The sequence below is a fragment of the Pleurodeles waltl genome, chromosome 8 (genome assembly GCF_031143425.1).
Source record: "Pleurodeles waltl isolate 20211129_DDA chromosome 8, aPleWal1.hap1.20221129, whole genome shotgun sequence".
NCBI classification, from domain to species: Eukaryota; Metazoa; Chordata; class Amphibia; order Caudata; family Salamandridae; genus Pleurodeles; species Pleurodeles waltl.
Window position 1 is genome coordinate 857850785 of NC_090447.1, and position 18362 is coordinate 857869146.

At 43.6% G+C, this 18362-nt stretch overlaps 1 protein-coding gene across 1 annotated transcript in view; it reads left to right on the forward strand.

The window, feature by feature from the left end:
- The window catches only part of DCT (dopachrome tautomerase), a 117033-nt gene that overhangs the window by 55872 nt on the left and 42799 nt on the right, over window positions 1-18362 (forward strand). The window contains exons 4-5 of the mRNA XM_069205137.1: window positions 12484-12650; window positions 13590-13769. Of these exons, the coding sequence (XP_069061238.1) occupies window positions 12484-12650; window positions 13590-13769 (347 nt within the window). The remainder of the gene's footprint in view (window positions 1-12483; window positions 12651-13589; window positions 13770-18362) is intronic.

The following is an 18362-nucleotide window of genomic DNA, read 5'->3' on the forward strand; positions in this document are numbered from 1 at the left end:
CCAGTTTTCTCTTTCCAGCTCTTGAAATCCACGTTAACAGTTTAGCTCTTTCTTTCAACTGTTTATTTCTTCTCCTTCTTTTTTTTTTATTTTTTATTTCTTCCTACCTCCTCTTTCAGACTCACAAAAACTTGGTTATTTCTGTCCTTGTTTTGTGCTTCTCTTTTTTCTTCATCAGGATTTCATTTCATTCTTTCACTTTTGTTTTCTATCCCCTTCATTCTTTATGTATTTATTTGCTCTTTCCCTTGACTCTGAATGCATCCTTTCACTTTTTTTTTTTTTAAGATAGTTCTTCCTTATTTCTCTTGTGTTTTTCTTATCTTTATCTGTCAATTCACGTTTGACTATAAATCTCTCATTACCATCTGTATGTGGAAGCCACAAGTTACTTGCCAGGACCCGAAGTGTCAAAGTGGTTTTCCCATTCCGTGTCTGTGAGAAATGTGTCAGTACATTCATGCCCTGGCTCTTTTGCTGCTTGTTTCTCTCACCATCTTCTTTTTTTCTGTTTCTGTTTCTGTTTATTTTTCTCTTTTCACACTTTTTCCTCTCTTTTGCTAACTTCCTTTTTTTCTTTTGTCTCACACGTTTGTTTTTTATTTCTTCTTAGTTGTGTCTTCATTTTCTCATTCTTTCTTTCCCTTCTTTTATTTTTTTGTGGCCCCTTCTTTCTTCCTTGTGTTTCTTGTATTCCTTTCACTTCTTTTTCTGCCCCATCCGATTTCTCTCCTGAGACCTAGTTATTGACAGGTGCAGTGGCACCAGGGCCCGGAGACTTATGGACCTCACTCAACTCTAATTACTGCTCTATTTTCCTACCAAAATTCTAGTCAACCATTTTCCTTTCTTAGTCCGGGGCCCATGACACGTTGCTATGCCACTTGTCCTCTCCATCCTTATGCCCGATTCCCTCTTCCCTTTCACCCTCCAATTCGCCCTAAATTATATTTTTGTTATGGTGTTTTGAGCATTACACTAATGCCAAAAGTTTATTTCTGATAAAGGTTTATATGATACTTAAATATGTTTTGATATACAGGAAGAAGGTAAATGGAAGTGCTTTAGTTAAATGCTGGGCTACTGGAATTCTGTGGCAGGAAAAGATGAAATGAGTCAGGGTTGGCCAATTTATGTAGCAAGAAGTGTCCAGTTATGAATTTACAATGCCAATAAAGCTAACTCAAGAAAATGTGATACCTATTGTCTTGCAAATGCTTGTTATCTCTTGCAGCCAGTGATCGCCACTTCCATGTGGCAAGTCTTCATCCCGACCTTTTTCTTGACACGGTTTCTTGTGATGTCTGCAACTCAAGCTTTCATTTCGAGTTGGCTGGAATTTTGTGCAGGGACACAGCAGAGGGGAATCTACGATTCTTGTGGGTATCCCTGTACCAAATTTCATCTATTCCAAGTTTTGTTTTTTCTTTGGAAAGGGGAATGAGGCCTCTAGATATCAGAGGAACCACTTTCTATTCTAGTCGGATTCAGGAGACCATTGACTGACTCACTCAGTGTCTAAAATCAGTGCTATACATCCTATACCTATCCCAGGAGACAGTTTGACTTTGGCCAAGCTAAAAACCAGTGATCCATCAGGCTAAACAGTGCTATAGAACGGATTATAGTACCATCATAAATTAACTCTCCATCTTCACAAGTACATGCTAACAGAGTTGCGTTCATATCACTGGTCAAACGTTCCATTGCTTGGTTGGTTCACATTATAAAGTACCACTGAGTGAGTGCTGGGCATGCCATTTTTTTCCAGTTATTAGCTATTTTCAGTTTTGCAGCTACTAGGCACTGAAGACACGTGGCATTCATGATTAGTCATAGCTCTCCTTTGTGGGTTTAAGGCCCACAAGCGTCCCTTCTGGCGTGAAAGGAATCGGATAGTTCAGGACTTTATTTAATAACTTGGAAAGCACCTGCTAAAAAGGGTGGATCACTGGGCCATCACACCATATGTGCAGTGCCTCTCCTAGCACATGGGAGAAACATTGTGATACATAGGGTTTGATCTGTGGGGGGGAGGTGGTGTAATGCCATCCATACCATACCTTATGTATTTCTTGCCTCAGGTTTGAGATAGTTGAGTCTATATCCCTGCTTAGTCTGCCCCAGCATTTATTTGCAATCTGTAGTCCAAAGGATAATTTTCTTTCCCCCATTGTGACACCAAGTCTGTGGGGTGTTGTGCACCAGTAGGACCCTTTAGAAGTTGAAAGTCATTTCCCGGGTCCTATTAGTTCAGGGAATAATGTTTCAAAGGATGTATTGTCTTTGGTGGCTCCAGCTCATGTTAAGGGTGTGTGTTGCCCACTGCCAAATCAGGTTATGGCATTGCCTCTCAGACTCTGGTAGAGCAAATGATGCACTACATTCCAGAAAGGACTTGGGTATTCTGTTGTCGTACATTTCAAGTCATTTTTCTGCCTCCCTCCCTCCATTTGTGAAAGGACTGGCCCTCAAGGGCCAGTGTAAAAGCAGAATTGTAGCAGATGGGAATGTATGGGGACAGGTGGGACACCTGACCTTGTAACTATATGTACATATCCCATGTCTTAAGTTTGGTGGATACAAGGGTGCTAAAGAATGTATTGGGGGAGGGGCTGTGGCGGTTGTCCAGCAGCTCCAAATCCTAAAGAGGACTTTGTGCTATGACATGGTCAATCGTCTGCCAGTTCTTCTGTGGCACCATCATGGACCATTCCATCACTGCCTGCAGTTGGGCTGTTGCATAATAGTGGGGAACACTGGGAACAGCTAGGCCACCTGATGAACCCTTCCCTTCCATATAAAGCACATGAGTTGTCACTGGATGGATTTCAGGTAGGCAGTGTCCAGCCATATTAGGAAGGCTTGAAACTGGTAGAGGAGGCAAGGAAGTATGTTCATTTTGATTGTTTATCTTGCCAGGCCAGGATAGAATCAGATGTCCCCCAGAGTGAAGATCTGACGTGTGTGTGTGGTTAGGCATGCCCTTGAGAAGGACTAGTTGCCATTAAAAGTTCCCCAGTGGCCCTATGTAATGGAAGTTGTGGCCCACCTGAATTGGGGGACGGGGGGGATCGCGCATGCATGTAAAGTACTAGTTGCTAGTAAAGAGCTCCCTAGTGGTCCATGCAAGTTAAATTAAATTCCCAGATATGTAATGGAAGATTTTGCCCACCTGATTGGCAATAGCACAGCCATTCTGGCCTTCTTGCCAGTTCCCAAATTCTGGTTAAGTTTCTCAGTTGTCATAGCTGACCTTATAGACTGAGGCCAGCTCATAGGGCTGAAGCAAGTCTGACTGCTGGGAGTGAAGTGCTGGGCTATCTCAACATTAGGAGCACATCCTCCTAAAGGGAGACTTAGAATGTTTATGGCATGATCCCCGGCACAGCTGCTGTCTGCCAGATCAAGCAAGCAATGGGTTCTATAAAGCAGCAGGGATGAGGGCACACCTGCCTTGTGCTTCTGGAAAGAGAAGGGGACAGGCAGCTGTTTGAGGCCACAGTGTGCATGTAATTCAAAAAGATCATCCTCCTAAACTCATCTTCTTGAGTGTGGGATAGAGGAAAGGCCAGTCCTCCCTGTCAAAGGCCTTCTCTGTGTCTAGGGATAATAGAACAGCAGCTTTATTGTTGAGAGATGCCTTCATAAGGTGAAGAGTTGTTCAAATGTTGTTGTGAGCTTGGCGACTCTGGATAAATTCACTCTTGTCCAGATGCACCAGCTTGAGATGGGGCTGGGTCTTCATTAAAAGTTTTGCATCCGTATTAAGGAGGGCAGTAGGTTGGGCAGCACCTGACATCCTTGTTGGCTTCAGGATGGCCGCTACCACCACTTCCCACACTGTCAGAGCTGCCGAACATGAGTCAGCACTGTGGTTGAACAGGGCTGTGAGTTTCGGGGCCATTTTAGAAGGGTATGTTTTGTAAAACTGAGCTGTGAGGCAGTCTGGAACCAGTGTCTTAAGTTTCACAGATTTAATAGCTATTTGAGCATCTTCTGGAGGAAGGGTTCTCTAGAGAATCCCTCTGAATACATATGAGCCTTTGGAGTTGAATCTTATTTAGGAAGGTCTTATGCCCAGAGGAAGTGGAAGTTCCAAGATAGAGGTTCTGATAAAAAAGCAACCAATTCCATCTGCTTTTCTCATGTCTTCTACCACTGGACTTCAGAGTCGTCTATGTAGCTTCTTCCTAGCCTGGTATCCGCTGAATGACTAAGGCACACAAGGAGCTGTTAATAGCATGTCTTTATTCCTCTGCATGCACCTGTGAACCCCAGCACTCGAAAGCAAGCTTTCATACATTCTATTAATTATGTCACACACTAATACAGAGTCCTCGGGGCCAGAAAGAGTACCATGGCCTTGAATAGGGACTCTCAAAGCAGTCAACAGGATTTTTATCCTTTCTTTCAATGCACAATTGTATGATTGTACTCTTGCAAATGTAGCCCCCATTGTTCAACTTCGAGGAGCCATCTTGGCTTTTGGATTGCTGAAGGTGGTCAGCAGGGCTTGATGATCAGTCCCCAGCATAAAAGGCTTTCCGTATAGGCATACATGGAAATGTTCACAAGCCCATACTACAGACACACTTTCATTTTCGGGCAGTGAGTAAGCATGTTCTCTTTGATATTTTTATTAGCATGGGCCACAATATGTCATCTTGCATTTGGGCGTCCACTTTGCTGTGCAGAGATAGCGCCTAACCCAACAGGGCTAGCGGAAACTACAATTTTGGTATGGAGCTTTGTGTTGAAGCACAGTATTTCTGTAGCATTTTTTATTACATGTTTTATTCTCTTGGAACTCTTTTTAAAAACCTTTTTCTTGGTTCACTCTCGTAATGGAGCACTACCAGTAGCAATGTCCTTTATCAGGAACAGTAGCTAGCCATTCCAAGAAAAGAATGTACCATTGAAACAGCTTGTCGGGGGCTGAGCATTGGTGAAAGCTTGCACTTTGGCAGGATCAGGCTTCATATCCCCATCAGATAAGATATGGCCGAAGAATTTCAGTGTTGTCTTATCGAACTTATTCTTGTCTGCATTTAAAGTTGAACCTTCATGACTGAGTAATTTACACATTTGTGTGAGTGCTTATTCTGTGTTGCTCCAAAAACCAGTATGTTATTGCTATAGTTTAATGCTTTCACAACAGCTTGTATGATGTATCGTCTGACTTCTTGGAAACGTTCTGCTGCCAATGACACACCAAACCGAAGTCTCATTTATCTAAACAAACCAACATGTGTAGCAAAGGTTGTAATATATCTGCAGTTTTTTTCTAGCCCTAACTGATGACAGCCTTTATTTGAATTGAGTTGAGAGAAGATTTTGGCTCCGTTCAGTTACGTCATCATGTCAGCAATGTGCTGCTGTGGATGTTACTCTTGTTCGGTCACTTTGTTCGCTTGGCATAAGTCAACACATTTGCATACAGCTCCTTCATGGTCCTTTTTAGGCACTACTTCTACTATGGGAGAAACTCATGGCATTGAATCAGTTGACTGTTCAATAATGTCATACTTAAGTAAGGGTTCAAGATTTTTCTAAATCTTCCTGTAAATGAAAAGCAACTTGACTATGTCTCTGAGCAACAGGATAGACATCCTCATTAATATGCAGTTTTAATTTCATAGTCTTTAACTTTTGTAAACCATGAACCAATTAAAGGAATTGACTTACTATTTCATGATGAGCCTGTTGAAACTGAGCAAACAGCCACTTACTGCTTGTGAAGAAAAGCCTCTTTTTATTTTTTTGCATGTTAACCCCCACGTTTTTGGACTGATGCTACTGGTTTTTTTTGTTGTGTGTGTGTGTGTGTGTTTTTTTTTTTTTTTTACTCCGAGTGCACTGAGACCTACTAGCCAGACCTCCGTGCCAGTGTTCTGGTCCCATGTAAATTATGTCAAATTTAATACACCTAATTGGCAAAGCCTGACTTACTTACAGGTCCCTAGTATATGGTACCCAGGGTACCTATGGCATGTAAGGCAGAGTGTCAATTCGGGCTGCAGCACTGTCTGTGCCACCCTTTGTGTGACAAGACACAATGGCTCCCAGCCTGCCACAGCAGACTGGAAGGACAGGGTTCTCACTGCCTGTTCTGCTGTGCTATTTAAACCAATGGATATGCAGTTCTCCACTAAGGAAGGCCTAGAGAGTCCTGTGGCAGGGAGCTGTATTTTGTTAGGTGAGACATATATATATTTCAATATGTCTGGACAGCAACACTTACAAATTTGTGTGTGTGTGTGTGTGCGCGCGCACTCACTCACTTAGCCAGGACGCCTGTTTCAAAGGGAAAACAGCCTTTGATAGCCACCTGGCTGAACGCCCCTGAGCAGGATGCCTTCTGTCCTTGCATACAGTGTGGAGACTGGGCCAGAGGCGGCAATGCACCCACAAAACCGGTTCTACTGTATTCGTGTTGTCCCTAGTTAGCCACATCTCAAGGGTGGGCTACCTTGCTCCTCACAACCGAGGAAGGATTGTGTGATCTTGAAGGGGGCAAGAACGTGGCATTCTAGATTAGACAGATGTGACACATCACAGGAATCTTGTCACTAGATAGGAGGGGACCCAGTACCCATTGGCTAGTAGTCATGTGGCTCCCTCAGGGCACTTTTCTGGGATAAATATGGCACCTCTGGCACATTGACTCTCTGTACTCTCCAGATCTGGAAAGAGGACGAGAAGACCACTCTGCACCCTTTGAAAGTGCCCAGAGGCTTCGTCAGTGATTCTGCCTGCTGCACTTTGGGCTAGTAGTGTGGACCCTGTTCTGCATGCCAAGCACAGGGAAATGCTGATCCCTGGCCCCAGTGCTCCAAGGGTCAGTTTGCTGACCCCTTAGAACATTGGTTCCTTATATGTGGTTCTGGGCGTCTGCCAAGCCTCCTCAGGTGGTCCGCGACTGCTTAGAAAATTAAATAATATTAACAAACAAATAAAGTGCATATAAATAAAGCAGCTGAATTTACAATTACATTTTAAAACTTACTGTAAATGTCAAGGAATTGGAAATTGGGTGTTAAAAATTAAATTAGTATCTTCAGATTGATTAGTGGGTGCAGTGTAGGTGCATCAAACAGAATATAGTAGGGGCAGTGTGTGGCTTTAACTAAATTTAGAAAAACTTGAACCTTCCTATTAAAATTAACACTTTTTTTCAATTTGAGAACAAATATAAATAACAAATTAAAATATTTATAATTTGTGTGTTTGAATGCTTGTTTCTGTATTTGTGTGGTTTTGTGGTTCAAATCATCGACACTGTTTAGGCCGGGGTCCCCAGCTTCCATTAATTACTCCACAGGGAATCCCTGGATTCCAGTAATTCAGTGGGGGACCCTGGGTTCTGGTAACAACAAAGTGAGGTTTCACTGAAGTCGAAAGGTTGGTAACCACTGCCCTAGAACAGAACTAGAGACATTAAAGCTGCAGGCGACCAAGTCCCATCTCTGGTAGCCACTGCAGACGTCTTGCTGCTGCTGGACTCTGGACACCCCCAAGGACAATTCAGAGATAGCCAAAAGGTGCACCTGTGTCTGCTGGACTTGTGGTTGTTGGCTGTGACTAGCTTCATCAACTCAGAGGGACACCAGCCTCCACCACAGATTTGCACTGTGACTGCTGTGTTGTAAAAGCATAAGGTCAGTATCTGCAGGCCTTGGAACCCTGCAAAGAGGACTTCTTCGGACCCCAAACTGCGTGACCAGAGTCTACCTCACTCACTTGTGGACTTGACCGGACTTCACATCCGTGGACTGCGCAGCATCCAGAGCATCCTTGAGCATCTTTAAGGCTGCGTCCCTCAGCATCAGAACCACTCCATTGTCTATGGCGGTCATCATGTAAGGTTTGGATCGTGCTTTATAAATGCTCTGGTGGCCTGGTAACTGTCCAAAGTATCCTCTGTGGCCCCCTGGACTCAGTCCTGTCGCACTTGCTGAACTAACCTTTACAAACTTCCCTAAAGTTTCCAAAGTTCCTCGGATCCCCATATGGGGTCATTCCTCCTCAAGCAGCTGCGTTTAACCTCTGTGGTATATTATACGCTTGTTGAGGCATTTCTGTGTTTGGAGTCGCATAGTCCAGATGGCATATTCAGTGTATAAAATCTTGGAGGATACCCTAGGCCGCTTAAATCAGTCAACAGCCAGGCCTCCTGGGGCGTCACCAGTCTCTCCGCTTCAGTCTCTCAGCTCCGTCTATTAGTCGTTCTTGATCGCCCCTGGGCTGGTGTCTCCTGTTCCAATTACATGACCAGTATGAGTGCCAAGGGAGCTCGAAAATCCAAGCTTTTCAAATGAAAATGATGTATATGTTCTCTGTGGTTAGTCCCAGAAAGGTTGCTGCTCTCTGTACCTTCTTGATAATTTCTAAGGAAAGCCCAAAAGGGTAGGTCCACCTTTAGTGTGTACCATCCTCTCAGTTTGTGTTATCAGGCGGTGTGGCACTGCATTGTCAACTGAGGGACATCCTGATAGATTATGCTGAAATAGTCCTGGAATTGCACCTCTCCTACCTTTCTAGTGTCCTGTAAGACTTAATCTTTTTCAGTAAATTAGTGAAATTAGATAAGCACATTTGTAGGTCTCTGGTGTTGCTGCTGTCTTCTGGGACTGTAGCCCATCGGAGCATAATTCAGGGTAATCGTTGCCCAGCAATAATGAGAGCATTCCCAACACAGAGTTCCAGGCTAGTGTCTAGAATCTCCTCACTTAACCCTCTAAGCTGTAAATTATCTCTCCTTGAGGTCTTCCAGTTTGTCAATGGATCGTTTGAGGAGTTCTTCCAGTTTTGTGCATCTCTCGGGTGTGGTGGACTGTTCAGCAGAGACCACTTCCAGCTGTACTTCTCTTCAGGATCTACTGGTCCACCAAGTCCATGTTGGTTCATAGTTCAGCTATTTTTGTGTTGAGATCTGAGTGCAAGTCAGCAAGTCCCTGGGTGAGATTTTGTTGCAGTTCATCATGAAGTTCAGTCTTAAACATGGAAGCTGTCCAGCAGGTAGAATTTGGGGAGTGCCGTTGTGGGTCCAGACTCTGCGCTCTCAGGCATCACAGGTTTTGAGTGGGGTCTGTCCAGGTACCAAAGGAGGCAGCCACAGGAGGGCTGCTTTTGGAGCATGAGGAGTGCCTCCCCACTGTGTATAGCGCACCACCAGCGTCCAGGTCCTCCCACCAGGAACAAAGTATGCACCAAACTCCAAGACACCACCTGTCCAATGTGTGTCCCAGTCCTCCAGTTCTTTCAAGATCACTAGAAAGGGACAGTCTGATGTTGGCTCGATCCCTTAAGGCTGCAGCAGCTCTGTTCCCCCACACAGGAGTGGCCAATTCTACCGTGCTGTATGGCTAGAGTTCTGATGCATGCCAGGGTGTGGTCTCCTGCTGCTGGATCAGACCCCCAGAGCAGCATAAAAGTTAAAGGGGTTTCCCAGAACTGGCATCACCCTAGTGTTCTTGCAAATTGTACCTGTCCGCTCAGTGTTCTCTCGACTTAAGGTGTTTGTCACCTATCCTAACGGTTGACCTCGCTAAGGTGCCCAGGATCTCCCAGCATTAGACCCCAGGGTCACTGTCCCACTAAGCCAAGTGGCCCACACTTCTGTGCCGGGGGATTCACTGGCACAGACCCCTACCAAAGAAGTCTCATTTCTGGTTTCATGTGTCACAAGTTTACCACTTCATGGGCACCTCCTGTCTCTGCTATCACCAGCTTATGTTCTTTAGCGCCATAGTGGGGTCTGCTTGTCCATGGCTCCAACCCACGTAGTCTTGATCCCTGCAGGCCCCAAGTGCTGAAAATGAACCTCTTCATTCGCTCTGGACACCTCACTGGTGTCAGGGCATGTTTCCAGTCAAGCGGGCAAGTGCATCTTCTCCATGTCGTCTCCACTTTGTGCTTCTGCAGTAGATTCTCCCAGTCTCCACAAGCAGCCCACTTGAGTGCTGCCTCGGACCGAATGTTGCCACCACTCCATGGGCCACGTCATTCCCTCTTCCACAGTTGCTCTGAGAGCTGCGGGCAGGGGATTTCCAGAGGTCCTCCAGGCAACACTGCCATCCTATGTCCCTTTCGGCAGCTAAGCAGGCATGGAAGTGAACGATGAAATAGCTGGCCTTCAGGAGTGATGGCGGGATCTCTGCTCTGCCATCTTGCCCACACACCCTGATTTTAAACTTTTTCCACTGCTGTTGAACATTTTTGCTAATTAATTTATTTTCTGAAATTGCTTGGCTCTTGCCTAGCTTTCTTCTTTAATTTCTTTTTGCCTAACCTAATTTTTGACTTCTTCATTAATGGGTACTCCCACCTTAACTCTGGTAAACTATAAATACATAATATGGGTTTCAGTGAACTCCGTTCACCTCAGGTGAGATGCAAGGGCTCCTCACAATTGAAAACGTCCTTTGTTTCCTCAGTCACTCTACCTGTACTTTGGGATTGCCCTGAATGGGGCAGCAGGCTTCCCCTCTTCCAAGGCTTCTGTAGCAATCCACGAGTCAGACTGCAGTATGCCTAGAAGTCTTAAAGATCATTTTTTCCAATTTTGCGGCTTGTTATATTCAGGCACAGACTTTTTATAGGCTGGTGTCAAAGGAACTCCTCTGTTTGCCCAGCAGGCCACCAGTGATCCCATTTGTAGGCTTGAAGTCAGGATCAGTTGCTCTATTTAGGTTCTAGCTGTTCTTCATTTGTCCCATTCAGTAAGCATTTATAACTCCGCTGCCCACCATGGTCCTTGTTGGATTTGTTCTGCATGAATGTACACTATGGCTAGAGCTGGTAGTTTGAGGGGAGCAGCGGGGCGAGGTGCCTCTTCAATAAATAACTTTAATGCAACTTGGTGAGGTGGGCAGGCACTTGGGACTGTGGATAAAACGGTGGCAGTCGGGGTGGCGGCAAGTCTCAAGGAGAGGGGCAGGTAGAGGGAGGAACTGGGGAACAAAAAAATATTTAAAAAAAAATAACTGTTCCCGTCACTGCTGCCTTACTCTTCTGCTCCTCTTCTGGTGTCCCAGCATCCACTAGGACACCAGCACAGGTTACCCAGCAGTCCTGGTGCAGCTCTCATGCTAACCCTAGCATGAGAGCAGCACCAGGATTGGTCTGAGTGGCTTGTTCTGCCTCTCAGTGCACTGGAGCCTGTGCAGTTTCTCTAACTCGGCTGTGTAGCACAGCCTGGTTGTAGAAACCTAAGTGTGAGACAGCCGGCCAAACACACATACGCACTTAGAAGTGCACAGACTCCACTCCCAAAGCCAATATTTTATTTTTCAGCTCTTGAGCCTTAAAAATGTATGTATTATTATAACACAATGAACCCCGTAAAATATGTAAAGTAATTTCAAAGTTGAAGAAATAAATTCTTTAGTATGTGGAAGCTTGGACATTAATATGATACATTGTGACACTAAACTGAGAAGTAGTTATTAAAACTGACAGTTTTTTGCATCTGATAGTCTGAACTCAGATATTCGAAAGTGCTTTCATACACTATAATGAAGAAAACAATGTTTTGTTGAAATACAAGATTTGCCTAAAATCTCCCACTCGAAGTGGGAAGACCGTGATTTATCTAGGTCCTCGGATTTCACTCTACAAATCAGCTAGTAGATGGGGACCTATTTGCCTTTCCTTTATGGAAAGGCTTTGTTTTGCCTTGTAGTGCTGTCCTGTAGTTTTTCAAATACAGTGTGAACTCGACCAGAAGGGACTGGAGCGCTTTATATGAACACCTGTTACATTACACAAGGTCACATGCATTGTTTGTTGGTCACATGTTGAGCCGACCAGACTCGAGCAGGTTCCTCAGTGCCACTGGCGGCAGCTCTGGTTGTAATGCCACTTCCTGGGTAAAGAGGGAGGCAGGCAGGCAGAAGCCACATGAAACTCGGCTCATTCTGGGCTCGAGGTTCCAACAGGATGGCCTCGAGCTGAGCAAGAGCGAGACTTCAGGCTCGAGCCTGGCTCGATCTTTCAGTGGGGCTCGCCGATATCTAAATGGCACTTCATCCCAGGTAGGTGAGACATATGTATTTCATTTATTTAAGTGTAGGACCATGCCTGTTCAAATAAATCCAGCCTCCAAGATGCGAGAAATTACACATGGAATTTTTTTACGGTCAAATTATTTAATAGCTTTGTTTGTTTCATGCTTTGTATGGTTGGACCTGTTTTTTCGGTTCATTTTTTTTACATCAGTTTCTCATCGCACTTGATCATGCATCACAAGACCAACAACCCTTATCTGCACTTTTGTAGGATGTGCGTTTTACTTTAGCAGCATTTATTTTCTTGGGAGTAATTTACTTTGGAATTATATTTAACTTGTGTATCGTATATTCTTCTCATTCTTCTCTTTTCTTTTTTTAAATTGCGATGAATATATATATTTTTTGTAAAGTAAGCACAATGTATTAATATTGTTTTGTAAGAAAGTATTGCTATTATTTCTTCATGCAGCGAATGCTTGGAGATGAGTCGTTTGCTTTACCATATTGGAATTTTGCAACTGGCAAAAATGAATGTGACATATGTACCGATGAGCTTTTTGGCGCACAAAGACTAGATGACACAAGCCGAATTAATGAGAATTCTAGATTTTCACGCTGGAACATAGTGTGTAACAGGTAATTTTAGGAACCTGCATTTTCAGCAATCGTAACTATTTTCTTTCATGTGATTTTATATATTCAGTATGTGCATGAAACGGACAACCTGATGGGCCCTTACGTTGCCTCATGTATGTTTCTGGTGGGTTTTGATAACGGCCTTGAAAAATGCTATAGATCTTGCCTGGCTCGGAGATACTCTATGCTATTTAGGCCCATGCCCACATAAGCAGATATCCCCTTCTATCTTTTTTCTCCCCTCTTCTATGCCCCATGCACCACCGAAATGCTTCCATGACCACGAATTCATAAGTGTAAACAATTTTCGAATCTTTGCTAGAATACTACAGCGATGAAATTAGGACAAGTCTTACCACTGTAATAGTTTTCAAAAGAGTTTGAATTCCTGGTCTAAACTGCAACTCCGTTTTATCATAGTTGCACACAGTGCAGTGGTTTTCCGTGAAATTAAATGGAAAATTTGCAAAAATCAAATTTTAGTACAAGGGGTGATTTGCCGGTATCTCGCTTTCTTTCAAGCAGGAGGCTGGTTAAGTCACAAAATGCAACTCAGCTAGGCATTTTCTGCACAGGAGCTTGTTGGGCAAAACATTGCAGGAAAGCTCATGATTCAAAATTGTTAATTCCGAGAATTTCGCACAGGCCTAGTTCTTACTTGCTTTTTCATACCCACTCATACCTGGGCTACTTTTCCAAATCATATTTTTAATTGTTTCAAAATCTAATTTTGCAAGTTGCTGTGGGTTCGCACAAGACCACCTTTACCAATCCCCGACCACCCCGCCATTAGTCCTCTCTTGAGATAGTTGTTGAGGATTTTTTATTTTTTATTTTATTTATTTTTTACTCATGACCTGTATGAAAGGTTCTTGTAGCACCTCGTGCTCATAGGGGCACACTCACTTAAATTCACACTTTTCTCTTTCAATACTTTAGCCTGGATGACTACAATCGTTTGGTCACTCTGTGTAACGGGACGAACGAAGGCCAGCTCCGGAGAAACCCGATTGGAGGCGCCAATATAACACTACCAACAATGGACGATGTACAGAAGTGCTTATCGATCAAAGATTTTGATAATCCTCCTTTCTTCCGGAATTCAACCTTCAGTTTTAGGTACGTGTGCTGCCTTTTTAAAACCGTATTTGCATTAAAGATACATTGCTGCAAGTGTAATTTGTGGCCAGCATTCCAAAAGTAGATTCATTTTAACCTGTTGCTATTAATGTTTCAGATTTTAGGGGAATACTGCAGTAGTAGGGGACTTGTAAATCGTGGATAGGGTCAAGACTGGGTAAGATTCAGTTTCCCGCCAACTACAGCAACTGAGCCTCAAACTTGCTTCACGGTCTATAGCAAAGTGTCCCCAGCTTCCCCCACTAATGCGTATATGTAGGTCTGTCCCTTTAGAATTGACTAATGATACATGAAACAGGGAGAGCCCTATCGCTCCCAATGAATAACATTGATTAAAGTAACAGATGGCTACCTGCCATTTCCTGTCCTTAATCTTAATCCCACATTCGCCAGATATTCACCCTGTTCTGTTCATGCCCCTTCTGGATGATGCCACAACCACCAATCCTGGTTTCCTGGTTATTTTGGTGGTGGTACCACCACCTTTAGGCCACACTCCTTTTTTTTTTTTTTTTTTTTTTTTTTTTTTTTTTTTTTTAATAAATACCACGCACAAGAATTTGCAGTATTAAGGAATACAAATGACTCCCAGAGACCAGTTTGCTGGGGGTTGACACTCTTGGCTGTGGATGCCATTTTGCTTGTCCTGGCACTGCAAATTCATTTGAACCCTGAATGGTAGTGTTTGTGTGTGTTAGCTAAACATTCAGCTTTCCTCTAGCTTTGGAATGAGAATGAGTCGCATCAGTTACATAAACCCCGGGTCCCTCATGCTCTAAAAGATGTCAAAGTCCTTGGTTACTTATGACCAATATGTGGGCACTCCATCTCGTGATGCAGGGTGAGTGCTCAAAGGGCTTTTGACTTACATGTTCCAGGGATGCTGGGATGTTGGATGCCTTTATGGGTTGTTGTCCCTTTCCACATTACAATTCAATACTTAATTCTGATAATATGGATTCTTTGAGGCATAGTGCACTGCTTCAGCAACGTAGCCATTGTGCAGTGGGCTTGGTGGGATGCTAGACCATAGACTTCAGAACTCTTAAGAAATATTAATTGACTGATTGTAAATAAAGAAGATAGTTTAGTTGAGTTGTAAAGAACGCCTGAAGATAACATTCTGGATCAGACATGTCTTGGTACAATATCTTGAAAATCGTAGAAATGTGCACTGACTGACGGGCATCTAAATCTGCTCACAAAGTGTGTGATCAGAGAATATTTTTTGGGGGGAATAGCAAACAGACCATTTTTGGGACAGCTGTTATAGGTATGATGAAACTTATTTCGAATGGACTATTAAGTTTCGTAGTCCCATTCCCTTTTCACTCCATTTCAGAAGACCTCTGTCATATCTCCTCTCTAACATGTTAACAGATTTGTATTGCAAATCAATATTAATGGGTCTGGCTTACTTTCTTAATGTATGCCTGTAATACATGTACATCACAGGGTGGCTCCACCCCTGCAAGTGACACTGTAGGAACTACTTTGTTCCACTAACGTTGTATTATGTCATGGCAGTGTACAATCGTGAAACCATGCGTGATATTGCATGCACTTTGGGATGATGGATGACTAGCACTCAGCGCTAAAGCTGGGTAGCCAGATGCTAAAATGTTATGCTGCATAGAGGGGCGCACTGTCTGCTGCAGATTTACACTGTTCATAAAGTGCACTACAAAGCAGCACAGACATTGAGGATTAATGTTTTATGTGCCGAAAGCCATTTCCTTTGTAGCCTTTGAATGTTTCCATGTTAAACAAAAACTGATTGTATTGTATTTTTAATATGCTTTCAGGCTCCCGTGCCTTTTTCTTGTAAATGAAATGTATAGCAGCCATTAATCTATAATGCAAACTGACAAATATGCTTAGACAAACCACACCTGTGACATTTTCAGTGTCTGCCAGTGCTACCACAATCACGCTGATGAGAATGAGCTTCTTTTGGAAATGGCAAACTGTGGGGTAACCCCCAAACGTTTTGACTTTTCCCTCCACTTTTTTGCTGAATTTGTTTTTGTTGGCCTTAGGACTCTGAGCACACTACCAGTGCTAAAGTGCTTGTGCTCTCTCCCTAACACATGGTTTGTTTGGTATATACCTAATTGACATATTTCATTTGCTTAAGTCCCTAGTAAAGTGCACTACGTGTGCCTAGGGCCTGTAAATTAAATGCTACTAGTGGGCTTGCAGTACTGCTTGTGCAACCCACTTAAGTAGTACTTTAAAACATGTTGCAGGCCTGCCATTCCAGCCTGAATGTAGTGTTACACTGCCACGAGACCTTAGCATTTAAAACCCCTTGTCAAGCCATAAACTCCACTTTTATCTCACCTTCAAGATAGACCTTAGGTAGCCCATAGGGCATGTGCTTTTAATTTTTACATGCCCTAATAGTGGAAACTTCCCCCCCCCCCCTCTACTGTGAGGCCTGCCCCTCTCATAGGATAACACTGGGGGCTCTGCATTTAATAGGCTGTAATTCCTAACTGAGAAGGGATAAATGTCATGTTTAGAAAATATAGATTTTTAATAATGCAACCTCTTTAATGGTAAAGTTAGACTTATTGTTAACTTTTTGCAAAATGCACTTTTGGAAAGTTGGCATTTTCCTGCTCTTAGCCCTGTGTGCCTGCAGCCTGTCTCCAATACATGTCTGGGATGGGATGACAGCTGGGCTTTGTGCATTCCTTCGACTGATGGGCCATTAATTGGCTTGATTGGGGAGGGGGGGGTGGGTGCAGAGCTAAGCAACCCCCCCCACTTGAAATTGAATAGTCTGTGCCCTGTCTCCTCCCAATAGACCTAACGACCATGTATTGTCACTCCAGCCAGCTTGGAACCATGGCAGGGGAGGAAGGGGATTCCCTGCACTTCAAAGCCCTTCTATGAAGTCTCCTCCACTTCAGAGGCACTACTAGGTATGACAACTGGACTTCTGACCCTACCAGCTCAGTACTCTACTGGACCGTGGAAGAACTCTGCCAGGAGGAAGGACTGCTGTGCTTCTACAAGGACTGCCACTCAGGTCTGCTGCTCTAGAATAACTCATTTTCTGCTGTGCTGCCCTGCTGAAGGAGGACTGGACCTATCTCATTTGAACCCAGAGTGACTATCAGGACATGTAGGCTTGCCTTCTGTTCTAAGTCTCGTGTACATTAAAGACTTCTCATCACTCGCCAATAACACCTGAACTTTGTATACTGGCAGTCTTGTACTGCAGAGTGGTGCCAAACCAGTCCAGCACCCTAGTAAGTGGGTATAAAGTGCTGCAGCTACCAGAACCTACACATCAATGCTGTTGCATCCCTCAGAACTGGCTCATACACATCATCACAGATGGATAGATACTACTACAAGGATCGTAACCACTGCATCACTGTTGATGCAGTGCATCACCTCTAGTTCTGACTCATTATTGACTATGCAGCTCAGAACTGACACATCACCTACATCCAAAGGAACCATGATGATGCATTACTTCCTTTTGCTACTTGCATCTTGTTGATGCAACTGTGAGCCAAGGTACTATTTCTGCAGGCCAAAGTTTGGCCTTGTACCAGACCCGTGCTCCATCGCGGTCGGCCTGACCTTTCTGATTTGTCCGGTCCAGCACAACCAGATAGCTCCTGTTGCTTTATGCTTCTACGCACTAAAATTAGGTTTAGTCTGTAAAAATTCATATCTCAACTTCTCTTTATTGGATTTTTTTAGATTTGGTTTTGGTTTAATTAAATTAAGCTCTGTTTTTCTAACCAGACTTCTTACTGAGCTTATCTTTTTGTGTGGCATTCTTCATATTTTACTGCTTGAAGTGTCGCACATATACTTAACATATTGCCTCTTCAGTTAAGCCTGACTGCTCTGTGCCAGCTACCAGGGATTGAGCAGATGGTAATGCATTTGTCTCTTACCCTGTCCAGGTTTGTAGTTCCTGCTTCGACAGGGTGCCTACCTCTGCTTTGAAGCAGTTAGAAATTGGGTTGGTTGGCAGAGTGATGTCCAAAGACCTTTGCCACAAGCAAATTCTTAAGTTTGTAGGCTTACAATATTTAATCACCCACAAACATAAGGTTTCTTTATCTTCGGCTTGCACACAATAGAAATATCCTGATGAGCATTGCTTTTCTTAGTTTGTGTTGGTTTATGGTGTAGAATTCGTATTAATGGCTAGTGTTGCAAGTTTTGAGTATTTATTTAGTATTAGCTGTACCAGCTTACCGATGGTTGCTAAAACATGAGGAATTCAGAGTTGCCCTGTACTTTGATATGGCTGTTTTGATGCAGGTGCTCTGACTATTGTATAAATGATATGGTTCATCATTTGAAGTGAATATATATATTGCTTAAAGCTAGGCCTGGTGCCTTTTGGGGTTCACCTACAGACAAGTTTAGCTGCCTTTTTGAAACAGATCTATTTTATCCAAATGGACTTGGAATGGGCTTTGGTCTCGCCACTTGCTCAGAATTTAATGGCTTTATTGTTCCTTAGTTTCCTGCCGCTGATTCAGTGGCTTCTCCCTATTCTGTCTTGCCTCAAACAAGGATCATTTTGGGCCTACC